The sequence below is a fragment of the Oncorhynchus clarkii genome, chromosome 17 (genome assembly GCF_045791955.1).
Source record: "Oncorhynchus clarkii lewisi isolate Uvic-CL-2024 chromosome 17, UVic_Ocla_1.0, whole genome shotgun sequence".
NCBI lineage: Eukaryota > Metazoa > Chordata > Actinopteri > Salmoniformes > Salmonidae > Oncorhynchus > Oncorhynchus clarkii.
In genome coordinates, this window is record NC_092163.1 from 74,481,924 (window position 1) to 74,494,896 (window position 12,973).

Here is a 12,973-nt window from a genome sequence, read left to right on the forward strand (position 1 = left end):
GGAACCTTGATTTCCAGCTTTCGCACGTTTGTGTTTAAAGACCGTTAGTGAAGACTAGACCATATGTAGACAGAATATAGTGTGTATGATGTCATATATATGCAGTATGTCTTTGAATAAACCCATACTCACAACAAACTAACTAACTAACTAACAATCAAACACATTTCAGTGAGTTTATTCTCATTGGGTTATATCCATTCTCGTTGGGTTATATCCATTCTCATTGGGTTATACCCATTCTCATTGGGTTATACCCAATATTCTTCTGGTTAAAATACAGTATGAATTATTAATTCCCTAAATGTGGGACAAGGACAGGTCAGGACTCAGGAGAGAGTCTTCCACAAAGGGGGTGTATAATGCTTACCCTGCTGTACTATCCACTGTAATTATGTCCAATCTGTCCAGATGTTTTTATATGGAAGGACCCCTGGAAAGTGAGATGGCACACCTCAAGAAGCCCAGTGTTTGTCACTTCAGTCTAGAACAGTGTCAAATGTTGTTGATTCTACAGAGGGAAATACATGTGTGTTATACAGATGGTATGACTGTATAAAATACTCCTTTGTCATTCAGAATTAATCTCCCAGACACACACGCACGCACACACACACACACACTCACACAGAGGTCCATTGAGAACTTCCACAGGAGGAAAATCTGTGTGAAGCTCCTGCTGATGACACAGGACATGAGATATGTTACTATGGAGACAGTGTAATGTACTGTAAGGGCCCCTGTGGAGAGTCAGGGGGTCAGAGAAGGGGGACAGTTTATGAAGGTGCACTTTGTTGCTCTTCCTTTCTCTCTCTCTGTATATTTTCTTTCTCTCGCTCTCTCTCTCGCTCTCTCTTTTGCTTTCTTTCTCTCTCGTTTGCTTTCTTTCTTTCTCTCTCTCTCTTTTGCTTTCTTTCTCTCTCTCTCTTTCTCTCTCTCCCTCTCTCCATCCTATATCGTTGTATCTGGACAGTGTGGCCATGATGACTGAAATCGGAACTTTCAGAAATCTGAGGATCTCTGCTCATCGCTGTCTGATGAGATGTCCTTCTTCCTGTTATAGAGAGATAGAGGAGAGAGGATATAGAAGTGTTATTCCAGTCCAGCACTGCATCACACTGCTCAGCCTGCACTCCACTCTCTCCTCTCATCATGAACCTGCTAGTAGTCTGTCTGTGCTATGCAGTTTTGGAGCTCTTGGCAGTCAATTGTAAGTATAACATTTTCCTCTTAGTTGTCATTTTATTCATGTAGTGAATACTTCATTATCACTTATTCAGGTTTTTATGTGACCCAGAGTGCGGAGAGATGCTGATGATTTGTGTGTTTATATATGAATTGCTTTCAATAATATGCACGACAAAACAATGCATGATTAGCATTGTGTTGTATTGCTTGTCTTTGCATGCTGACTGCCTCCTAAAGTAGAAACCTGTTTACTCAGCAGTACACATAATGTTCAGGGTCTAGACATCTGTTGTCACTTGTTATAAAGGTATTATATTGGTGTCACGATCCTTTGATGTTGAATAGAACAGAATTTAGATGATAAATTCTGTTGTCAACAGAAAATCGAATCTGTCCTTCTGGGATGAACTCACAGGCCAGGTTTCTTGAACACAGATTAAGCCTTGTTCAGGGCTAAAAAACATGCCCAGAGGAGATTCTGTATGTAGCATGCCTTGTTGTCAAGAACTAGGTAGAAACCGAGCTATACTGTATTACCAACAGTAACAATGACAGGGATTTTTCCTCTCTCTGGTGTTACACAGCCCTGTGAAGGCAAACTCTCTCTGGTGTTACACTGCCCTGTGAAGACAAGCTCTCTCTGGTGTTACACAGCCCTGTGAAGGCCAGCTCTCCCTGGTGTTACACAGCCCTGTGAAGGCAAGCTCTCTCTGGTGTTACACAGCCCTGTGAAGGCAAGCTCTCTCTGGTGTTACACAGCCCTGTGAAGACAAGCTCTCTCTGGTGTTACACAGCCCTCATACAATATCATGTAACTGTTTCTGTTTCCATGTTTCAGGATCTGACTCAATACGAGGAAGGTGTTCTTAATATGTTGTACATTCAGTGTATATTATATCACATCCCATATACCGTGTAATACTACACACGTTGTTTCCATGCCTTCCTGCAGGTCAGGAGGTCATACAGGACCGTATAGTCGGAGGTTACGCTCCAGCCCCCAATTCCATCAAATACATTGTGTCCTTACAGACCACCAAGGGACAGCACTTCTGTGGCGGATCGCTAGTGCACAAGTACTGGGTGCTTACAGCCGCTCACTGTAACATAGGGTGAGTCAGTCAATATACTGCTTTATTACACTGAGGAGAAGTTAGCATGACTCTAAACACTGTATCCATATGCATACAGATGTGCAGTAGTACAGTGAAATGTTTTTCTTACTTGCTCTTTCCTAATACTGTAGTAGTAAGATTAAAAAATTAAAAAATACATTTGAAAAAGTCAAGCAGAACTAAAAAAAACACAAAAATGAGAAATAACCATGTATTACTGTCTCTCTCACATGTTAAAAACTTCACACGTGTCCAAAAACCACATGTCCCACTCATGAAAATGTATATAAAAAATACTAGAATTTCACATGATTTCTTTCACACAGGTGTTCACACGTCCAATAACCACGTGTGTTTATAACCACGTGTGTTTATAACCACGTGTGTTTATAACCACGTGTCCAATAACCACGTGTGTTTATAACCACGTGTGTTTATAACCACGTGTCCAATAACCACGTGTGTTTATAACCACGTGTCCAATAACCACGTGTGTTTATAACCACGTGTCCAATAACCACGTGTGTTTATAACCACGTGTCCAATAACCACGTGTGTTTATAACCACGTGTCCAATAACCATGTGTGTTTATAACCACGTGTGTTTATAACCACGTGTGTTTATAACCACGTGTGTTTTTAATTAACCACGTGTGTTTATAGCCACGTGTGTTTTCACATTTACCTGTGATTGTTTTTCATGTGTTTTTTATTGTTGTTGTGAGAATCAGTCCTGATCTCTGTTTGTTTGTCGTTAGCAGTCTCAGTGAGTCTTGGGACTGGGAGGTCAGACAGACAGTAAAGGGCGATAAGAGACACACTGGGCTCAGCAGAGCAACCTTGGCATGTCTGTCATCGCAGCGCAGCGTGCGTTACACGACGAGGTGTCAACATGTCAGACGTTGTAGGTTCAGAAAGGATAACAGTCACATTGTTCCTGTTTCACACAGGGAAGCATTGTACCCACTTATACACCCACTTCAGTGCAGTCAGCGCAAAGGAAACTTTTGGGATGTTGAATGCACCTCAGATGTCTTTTCCTTTGTTATTTGTTGCATAAAGCAGAAGGAAAAATGTATTTTAAATAACGTTAGTCAGTGTTTGCCAAGTTGAACACAGCTCAAATTGCACTCCACCGTCTAAGGACAGAGCAGATGGCAATGCTCCAATAATGTCAACAACGAGGTTGAATGTATCTCTGATGTCTCCCTTGCCTCTCCTCCCAGGTCAGATCAGATGATGATCGTAGCAGGGGACTACTCTCTGAGTATGTTTGAGGGAACGGAGCAGTATTCCAAACCTCACAGAATGATCCCCCATCCTCTGTACAACAAGACCACCAACAATGCTGACATCATGCTCATCAAGGTACAGGATACAACCATAGACAATGTACATATTCACCTACCTTTCATATTCATGTTCATTATAACATCATTGTATACAGCTGTTTTAGGATGTTTGGCCAAGTGATAGGCCTTATATTAGAGTAACTAGCTGTGTATTACATTTGTAATTACCTTGTAATAACTTAGTAAGTACATGTATTTCCGTTTAGTTCAGTTCAATTCTATTCTGTTCAATTCAACTCAACTCAGTCAACTCAACTCAGTCACCTCAGCTCAACTCAACTCAGTCAACTTAGCTCAACTCAATTCAACTCAACTCAGTCAACTCAATTCAACAACTCAGTCAATTCAACACATCTTTGTCAACTCATTTCAACAACTCAGTCAACTCAATTCAACTCAAATCAGGTTACTCAGCTCAACACAATTCAACAATTCAACTCAATTCAACTCAATTCAACAATTCAACTCAATTCAACTAAATTCAACAATTCAACTCAATTCAACAATTCAACTCAATTCAACTCCCCCTCTATCTCTTTTCTTCCACCCTTTGCAGCTGAGGGTTCCCATGGTGATGGGTAGCTATGTGTCCCTGGCACCCCTCCCTCGGCAGGGTACAGGGGTTATGGCGGGGCGGGTGTGTCGTGTGTCGGGGTGGGGGTACACCTCTCTGGGAGGGGGTCAGATCCCCTCCACCCTGCGGACTGTCAAGCTGCCCATCGTGTCATCGGCCAGGTGCAACAGCAGCGAGTCTTTCAATGGGAACATCACCTCCAACATGATCTGTGCCGGATACAATGCTGGGGGCAAGGACGCGTGCAAGGTACTGGACCTGATAGATGTAACAGGTTGAGTTTTTGAACACGCCCTATTGGCCTGTCAATTCCCACCAGCTGTATAGGATAGTTAAGGGTGCGCTCGAGAACCTATTTCCTTAATCTATAGTTACACAACACAATCACATTTTAATTCTCTCTTCTCATGATAGTTTACCTACCTTGTGGTGGCCTCAGAAAATGAGACACGTTGTCATGGAAACTGAGTGTGGGTGTGGTGTACCTTGTGGTTTCCAGGGAGATTCCGGCGGGCCTCTGGTGTGCGAGGGGCGTGTCTACGGTGTGGTCTCATGGGGAAACGGCTGCGGAGATGCCAAGTTTCCGGGCGTTTACACAGCGGTGTCCAAGTTCCGGCGGTGGGTCGACAGAACCATCTACAGCTCCTACACACGCTGTCTGAAGTATTAAAGAGAAGTAGAGTGGGGGAGGGAGAGAGGGAAGAGAGAGAGAGACAGAGGTAGAGGAGAGAGAGAGAGCGAAAGAGGGGGAGGAAGAGAGAGGGGTAGAGATGGGGAAAGAGCGAGAAATAGGTAGAGAAGGGAGAGAGAGAGCGAAAGAGGGGGAGGAAGAGAGAGAGGGGTAGAGATGGGGAGAGAGCGAGAGAGAGAGGTAGAGAAGGGAGAGAGAGAGCGAAAGAGGGGGAGAGAGAGGTAGAGATTGGGAGAAAGAGAGAGCGAAAGAGGGGAGGAGAGAGAGAGGTAAAGAGGGGGAGAGAGAGAGAGGTAAAAAAGGGGAGCGGTAGAGGGGGATTGAGAGAGGTAGAGAGGGGGAGACAGAGAGAGGTAGAGCGGGGGAGACAGAGAGAGGTAGAGGGGGGGAGACAGAGAGAGATAGAGCGGGGGAGACAGAGAGAGGTAAAAAAGGGGAGAGGTAGAGGGGGATTGAGAGAGGTAGAGAGGGGGAGACAGAGAGCGGGGGAGACAGAGAGAGGGGGAGACAGAGAGAGATAGAGCGGGGGAGACAGAGAGCGGGGGAGACAGAGAGAGGGGGAGACAGAGAGAGATAGAGCGGGGGAGACAGAGAGAGGTAAAAAAGGGGAGAGGTAGAGGGGGATTGAGAGAGGTAGAGAGGGGGAGACAGAGAGAGGGGGAGACAGAGAGAGATAGAGCGGGGGAGACAGAGAGCGGGGGAGACAGAGAGAGGGGGAGACAGAGAGAGATAGAGCGGGGGAGACAGAGAGAGGTAAAAAAGGGGAGAGGTAGAGGGGGATTGAGAGAGGTAGAGAGGGGGAGACAGAGAGAGGGGGAGACAGAGAGAGATAGAGCGGGGGAGACAGAGAGGGGGAGACAGAGAGAGGGGGAGACAGAGAGAGGGGGAGACAGAGAGAGATAGAGCGGGGGAGACAGAGAGAGGGGGAGACAGAGAGAGATAGAGCGGGAGAGACAGAGAGAGGGGGAGACAGAGAGAGATAGAGCGGGGGAGACAGAGAGAGGGGGAGACAGAGAGAGATAGAGCGGGGGAGACAGAGAGAGGGGGAGACAGAGAGAGATAGAGCGGGGGAGACAGAGAGAGGGGGAGACAGAGAGAGATAGAGCGGGGGAGACAGAGAGAGGGGGAGAGAGAGAGAGAGAGAGCGGGGGAGACAGAGAGAGGGGGAGACAGAGTATAAAATGACTAAATGTTTGCCAGTAACGATGATTGACAGAGTGTATAATGGCTATTATAGAAGGTGTTGATGGTACCAGAGACACTACACAAGTCATTGTACAATCATAACTACTTAAATGAGGTTGTGATTCAACTATTTGAGAAAGAAAGTCTCCTGTCAGGAGTGCCTGTGTTACTGTAGATGTCAACGGTCTCTATTCATGAACAGACACCACCATTTGGGTTAAACGGCACCGTATGGATTTATCATTTGTAATTATGAATTTACAGACACGTACTTCCTCATCATTTTATACAAATAAATGCCCGGATTTTAAAACACGTTGGATTTTGTTTTACAGTTCTTCATTTCTATCCCTCTGATTGCATTGATGAGTAATAAGACATGCAGGGCTACACTAACTATTATAACACATGAATAATCCACTGATACGTTAATACTGTGTTACCCTTAGATAATGTCTCTATACAGAAGGGTATAAAACATACGTCAGATACATGTCTCTAACATCAGGGCTCTCCTTTGACTCCCACGGGTCCTGGGAGACTGGGTGAGACATGGTGAGACTGGGTGAGACATGGTGAGACTGGGTGTGACAGGGTGAGACTGGGTGTGACAGGGTGAGACAGGGTGAGACAGAGTGAGACCGGATGAGACCGGGTGAGACCGGATGAGAAAGGATGAGACCGGGTGTGAGAGGGTGAGACAGGGTGTGACAGGGTGAGACTCTCCTTTGACTCCCACGGGTCCTGGGAGACTGGGTGAGACTGGGTGAGACAGGGTGAGACTGGGTGAGACTGGGTGAGACAGGGTGAGACAGGGTGAGACCTGATGAGAAAGGATGAGACTGGGTGTGACAGGGTGAGACAGGGTGAGACCGGGTGTGACAGGGTGAGACAGGGTGAGACCGGATGAGACCGGGTGAGACCGGATGAGAAAGGATGAGACCGGGTGTGACAGGGTGAGACAGGGTGTGACAGGGTGAAACAGGGTGAGACCGGATGAGAAAGGATGAGACTGGGTGTGACAGGGTGAGACAGGGTGAGACCGGGTGAGGCAGGGTAAGACCGGGTGAGACAGGGTGAGATTGGGTGAGACAGGGTAAGACCGGGTGAGACGGTGTGACAGGGTGTGACAGGGTTGAGACGGTGTGACAGGGTGTGACAGGGTGAGACCTGGTGAGACCGGGTGAGACTGGGTGAGACAGGGTGAGACTGGGTGAGACTGGGTGAGACAGAGCGAGAAGGTGTGACAGGGTGAGACCGGGTGAGACAGGGTGAGACAGGGTGAGACCGGGTGAGACGGTGAGACCGGGTGTAACAGGGTGAGACCGGGTGAGACAGGGTGAGACGGTGAGACCGGGTGAGACAGGGTGAGACTGGGTGAGACCGGGTGAGACTGGGTGAGACAGGGTGAGACAGGGCATGTCAGGGAGAGACAGGGTGAGAAGGTGTGACAGGGTGAGACTAGGTGTGACAGGGTGAGACTGGGTGTGACAGGGTGAGACTGGGTGTGACAGGGTAAGACAGGGTGAGACAGGGTGAGACTGGGTGAGACAGGGTGAGACTGGGTGTGACAGGGTGAGAAGGTGTGACAGGGTGAGACTGGGTGAGACGGTGAGACCGGGTGAGACAGGGTGAGAAGGTGTAACAGGGTGAGACTAGGTGTGACAGGGTGAGACTGGGTGTGACAGGGTGAGACTGGGTGTGACAGGGTGAGACAGGGTGAGACCGGGTGAGACAGGGTGAGACCGGGTGAGACAGGGTGAGACAGGGTGAGACTGGGTGAGACTGGGTGAGACAGGGCATGTCAGGGCGAGACAGGGTGAGAAGGTGTGACAGGGTGAGACTAGGTGTGACAGGGTAAGACTAGGTGTGACACGGTGAGACTGGGTGTGACAGGGTGAGACCGGGTGAGACAGGGTGAGACCGGGTGAGACTGGATGAGACAGGGCATGTCAGGGCGAGACAGGGTGAGAAGGTGTGACAGGGTGAGACTGGGTGTGACAGGCTGAGACTAGGTGTGACAGGGTGAGACAGGGTGTGACAGGGTTGGACCAGGAATAGTAGACGGCATATTGAAGTTGGTCCCGCTACAAGAGCTGGTGTCTGGTTTCATGTGTGTGCGTGTGTTTTCATCACCTCTCTCTCACTCCAGACCGCCTGTAAAACGAGAGGGTGGGAGAAATTATATTCTGTGATTTACTTACAACCACATCTCTCTCTCTCTCTCTATTACATTTCATATTTGAGTCATTTAGCGGACGCTCTTATCCAGAGAGACTTACCATAGTGAGCAGTAGTATCTCTCTATGCTCCCCCCCCCCCCCCCCCTTCTCTCTTTCCATCTCTAGTGAATGTTTCCTACAGGGATTTAATTGTGTTGTGTGGTTGAGTCTAGGTGTTCCACATGGAACAAAATGTGGTCTCCGGATAGAGTGGACTCAACCTGCCCCTGTGTGAGTGGTGTGTGAAAATATGGGGATTCAGAACAGTACAACTGAACAAACTGCATGTGTGTAAATGGTCTTAAGGGGCTTTATGTTCCCAGGTCAGTTTAGGTACATGGTTCAGGGTGAGGAACAGAACCAGGGCACGTACATGAATCTGACCTCCTGTCTGTCTGATCATATTTAACTGCCCCTGAACAGGCAGTTAACCTACTGTTCCTAGGCCGTCATTGAAAATAAGAACTTGTTCTTAACTGACTTGCCTGGTTAAATAAAGGTAAAATAAAAAATAAAATAAATAAATATAGGAAAACACTGCCATCCTCTGGTGAGGCTTCCTGCTTGTCTACTAGGTGGGTCCATCCATTACAACACTGTTGTAACACAAGGCATTAGGCTACACAGCACGACGGGAAGAACAACTATAGATCAATATAGGCCATCACACACTAGTGGGAAAAATACAGTGACAAGGCCTGTACAGTACACCAGTTCAACATTCGATTTTTAAATCAGCCAAAAATGTCAGTAGGCCTAACAATTCTCTGGATTAAAAATACACTGTTGAATTTACATTTCCAAAATGTGAATCACCCTCTTTCTTACTTAGCCTATAGAATACCGATGAAAATGCATTAATTATGTATAGCTCAATATGTTGTCTTCCAGTCGACCATATTCACCATATAGCCTACAATAAATTCATATTCCAACGTCATTGTGTTTCCTAGCCACCGTGCTTCTACACCTGCATTGCTTGCTGTGTGGGGTTTCAGGCTGGGTTTCTGTACAGCACTTTGAGATATCAGCTGATGTAAGAAGGGCTATATAAATACATGTGATTGAATTTGATTGTGATTCCAGCTAGACGGCGTGCGGATGTAACATCAGTCAGTCGGTCCAAACTGGAATCTTCGGCTGTAGTCTGCAGCACCACCTGCTCTGCTCTACCTCTCTCTCTCTCTGCTCTCCCTCCCTCTCTCTCTCTGCCCTCCCTCCCTCTCTCTCTCTGCTCTCCCTCCCTCCCTCACTCTCTCTCTCTCTCTCTCTGCTCTCCCTCCCTCCCTCTCTCTCTCTCTCTGCTCTCCCTCCCTCCCTCCGCCCGCGGGATCCGTGTTTTGCATCGCTCCCCAATTTGCATTTTTTCCTCAGACTTTCCGTGCGGCGCTCCAGCCGTTCTTCTAGCTAGAAGGCGTACCACGGTGGCAATATCCATGCGCCCCGCGTTTACAGAACAATACTCACAGTAGAACCCACTGGAACATGTGAATAATGTTGCCGAAGCTTTCCGAAAGTAGAAATTGAGCGTTAAAAAAAAAAAATCAATTTGGATCAATCGCGTTTTGGTTGCGCACCATACGAGACACGTGCCTTCGAGGTAAACAGACAGCAGGACTGGGCAGCCAGATAACGTTAGTAGTCTTGGTTAACGTTACATTGTTTTTCTCCTGTGTTACAAGCGTGCATAAGCGGTTATAACGCCACCATAGTGGACGTAGACGTCGAGCGGAGGTTCATTTTGTTTTAGTTTGTGCACCTTGGTTGATAATTGAGACGCAGTTGGACATGTCGGAAGTACTACAAGACAAAATGAGTCATTATGGAAATGAGGATGACGAGGGACACCTTTCCTTCACCTGTCGCCTCCAAGACACCAACAACTTCTTCAGCGGCTCGCAGGGGGGAAAACGCCCACCCAAACTTGGACAGATAGGCAGAAGCAAACGAGGTACCTATGACCATCAAAGCATTTTCAGTTGTGTTATGGGGATGTCTTCTATGTTCATAATCATGGGATGGGAAATAATGGTATGGGCAATTCAATGGGAAGTCGAATCTGTTCACCATCTCCCCGTGACGCACAGTAGGCTATCGCATTCCATGACTGTATTCTGATGATTATGGGATGGGATCAATGGGTTTTAACAATTCTGTTGGCATTGCAACACATGTTTGGATGCGCAGTGCTTGCACTGTTCAATGCCTTTTGGTACAAGTGTTGTCATGCTGTTCTACTGAATATTCCAACCAACATGCATGCTGGGATTCTAGAGGATTCTAGAATATTTTCTGGATGTGTCTCTTATTCTTTTGTGCGTGTGTGTGTGTGTGTGTGTGTGTGTGTGTGTGTGTGTGTCGTGCGTGCGTACGTACGTGTGTGTGTGTCGTGCATGACCAATTAAATAAACGTAGCACATGCAACACTTCCAAAACATGCTCACACACACACACACACACACACACACACCATCTCGCTTTCTCTACCTCTCGCTCTCTCTACTTCCATGCTGTAGCCTAGTGCATGAGTTCCATGCATTCACATCAATGAAATATTAGATTATTAGATGTGATAACGTGCCAACCCTCCCCCTCCTCATTATCTCTTCCATATTCTCCACAGTTGTCGAGGACGAGAACGGCGTTGACGAGGCGCTAAAAAACGGGACAGAGAAAACACAGACAGAGGCTTAAACACATCACCCCCAGGAAGGACATTGATTCTCATTTTCTATTTGATATTTGCAGTTTTGATCCAAAGACACTGTATATAAGCACTTTTAACCCATGTGGCAACAAGCACTTCCAATCCCATCTCCTCTCTCTCCCAGTCCTCATGATGATCTCCTGAGACTTATACTGGCAGGATGGGGAAGCAGCCGAGATGGAGACAGAGAGGGTGATGGACACAGAGGCGGAGACAGACAGAGTGATGGAGACAGACAGAGAGTTGAAGACAGAGGTGGAGACAGAGAGCGTGATGGACACAGAGGCAGAGACAGAGGTGGAGACAGAGAGAGTGATCGAGACAGAGGTGGAGACACAGAGAGTGATCGAGGCAGAGGTGGAGACAGAGGTGGAGACACAGAGAGTGATCAAGGCAGAGGTGGAGACAGAGATGAAGACAGTGACAGAGATGAAGAGAGAGGCGGAGACAGAGAGATGAAGACAAAGGCGGAGATGAAGGCCGAGTCGGAGACAGAGAGATGAAGACAGAGAGAGAGATAAAGAGAGGCAGAGATGGAGATGAAGACAGAGATAAAGAGAGGCGGAGATGGAGATGAAGACAGAGATAAAGAGAGGCGGAGATGGAGATGAAGACAGAGACAGAGATAAAGAGAGGCGGAGATGGAGATGAAGACAGAGACAGAGATAAAGAGAGGCGGAGATGGAGATGAAGACAGAGATAAAGAGAGCCGGAGATGGAGATGAAGACAGAGATAAAGAGAGGCGGAGATGGAGATGAAGACAGAGAGAGAGATAAAGAGAGGCGGAGATGAAGACAGAGACAGAGATAAAGAGAGGCGGAGATGAAGACAGAGATAAAGATAAAGAGAGGCGGAGATGGAGATGAAGACAGAGATAAAGAGAGGCGGAGACTGAGATGAAGACAGAGATAAAGAGATGCGGAGATGGAGATGAAGACAGAGATAAAGAGAGGCGGAGACTGAGATGAAGACAGAGACAGAGATAAAGAGAGGTGGAGACAAAGATGAAGACAGAGACAGAGATAAAGAGAGGCGGAGATGGAGATGAAGACAGAGATAAAGAGAGGCGGAGATGGAGATGAAGACAGAGACAGAGATAAAGAGAGGCGGAGATGGAGATGAAGACAGAGATAAAGAGAGGCGGAGATGGAGATGAAGACAGAGACAGAGATAAAGAGAGGCGGAGATGGAGATGAAGACAGAGACAGAGATAAAGAGAGGCGGAGATGGAGATGAAGACAGAGATAAAGAGAGGCGGAGACTGAGATGAAGACAGAGACAGAGATAAAGAGAGGTGGAGACAAAGATGAAGACAGAGACAGAGATAAAGAGAGGCGGAGATGGAGATGAAGACAGAGATAAAGAGAGGCGGAGACAGAGATGAAGACAGAGAGAGAGATGGAGACAGAGGCCCAGGTGAAATAGGTGAATTCTATCATCCAGGGTTTAGGCCCACAGAACTCTTCTAAAACAGGAATGGCCCAACCCTCCACCTGGAGAGCTACTGGGTGAGCAGCAGGCTTTTTCTCCAGCCCTACACTTTTTTTACACTAGTCAACCATTGGTCGTACAATCAAAACTCCTAAGCAGGCAGCCAACAAATGTAGCCATGTAGAAAGGGTCTTTCACAAACCAGATTCGGTCAATCAAGGTCCTGCGTAGCAGGTGATTAGTAGAATCAGGTGTGTTTACAGTATGTCTGGAGCGTCTAAACCATGTAACCAGGAGAGGATGATGAAGGAGGAAGACGATGAATCTAAGGTTCCAGCGATAGAAACAGGCGATGCCGTCGAACCCTCACAGAAATCAGGGAAGGAACAGTATAAATGATCTACTTAACTAAAGCACACGTTGTTATATCAATCAAAACGTACCATATTACATAACCATTCTTTCTTCTCTTGATTCTTATGACCACGAGTGCAAACAAATAATATA

At 47.0% G+C, this 12,973-nt stretch overlaps 2 protein-coding genes across 2 annotated transcripts; both read left to right on the top strand.

The window, feature by feature from the left end:
- Nucleotides 1-1,069: 1,069 nt before the first annotated feature.
- Nucleotides 1,070-4,899, top strand: LOC139369928 (trypsin-like). The gene is made up of 5 exons (XM_071109212.1): nucleotides 1,070-1,210; nucleotides 2,141-2,300; nucleotides 3,530-3,671; nucleotides 4,212-4,478; nucleotides 4,729-4,899. Exons 1-5 carry the CDS (start codon nucleotides 1,153-1,155, stop codon nucleotides 4,897-4,899), a joined length of 798 nt encoding a protein of 265 aa, XP_070965313.1. The 5' UTR covers nucleotides 1,070-1,152.
- Nucleotides 4,900-9,727: 4,828 nt separating this feature from the next.
- Nucleotides 9,728-12,101, top strand: LOC139369929 (calcium/calmodulin dependent protein kinase II inhibitor 1). The gene is made up of 2 exons (XM_071109213.1): nucleotides 9,728-10,278; nucleotides 10,951-12,101. Exons 1-2 carry the CDS (start codon nucleotides 10,116-10,118, stop codon nucleotides 11,019-11,021), a joined length of 234 nt encoding a protein of 77 aa, XP_070965314.1. The 5' UTR covers nucleotides 9,728-10,115; the 3' UTR covers nucleotides 11,022-12,101.
- The last annotated feature ends 872 nt before the right edge of the window (nucleotides 12,102-12,973 follow it).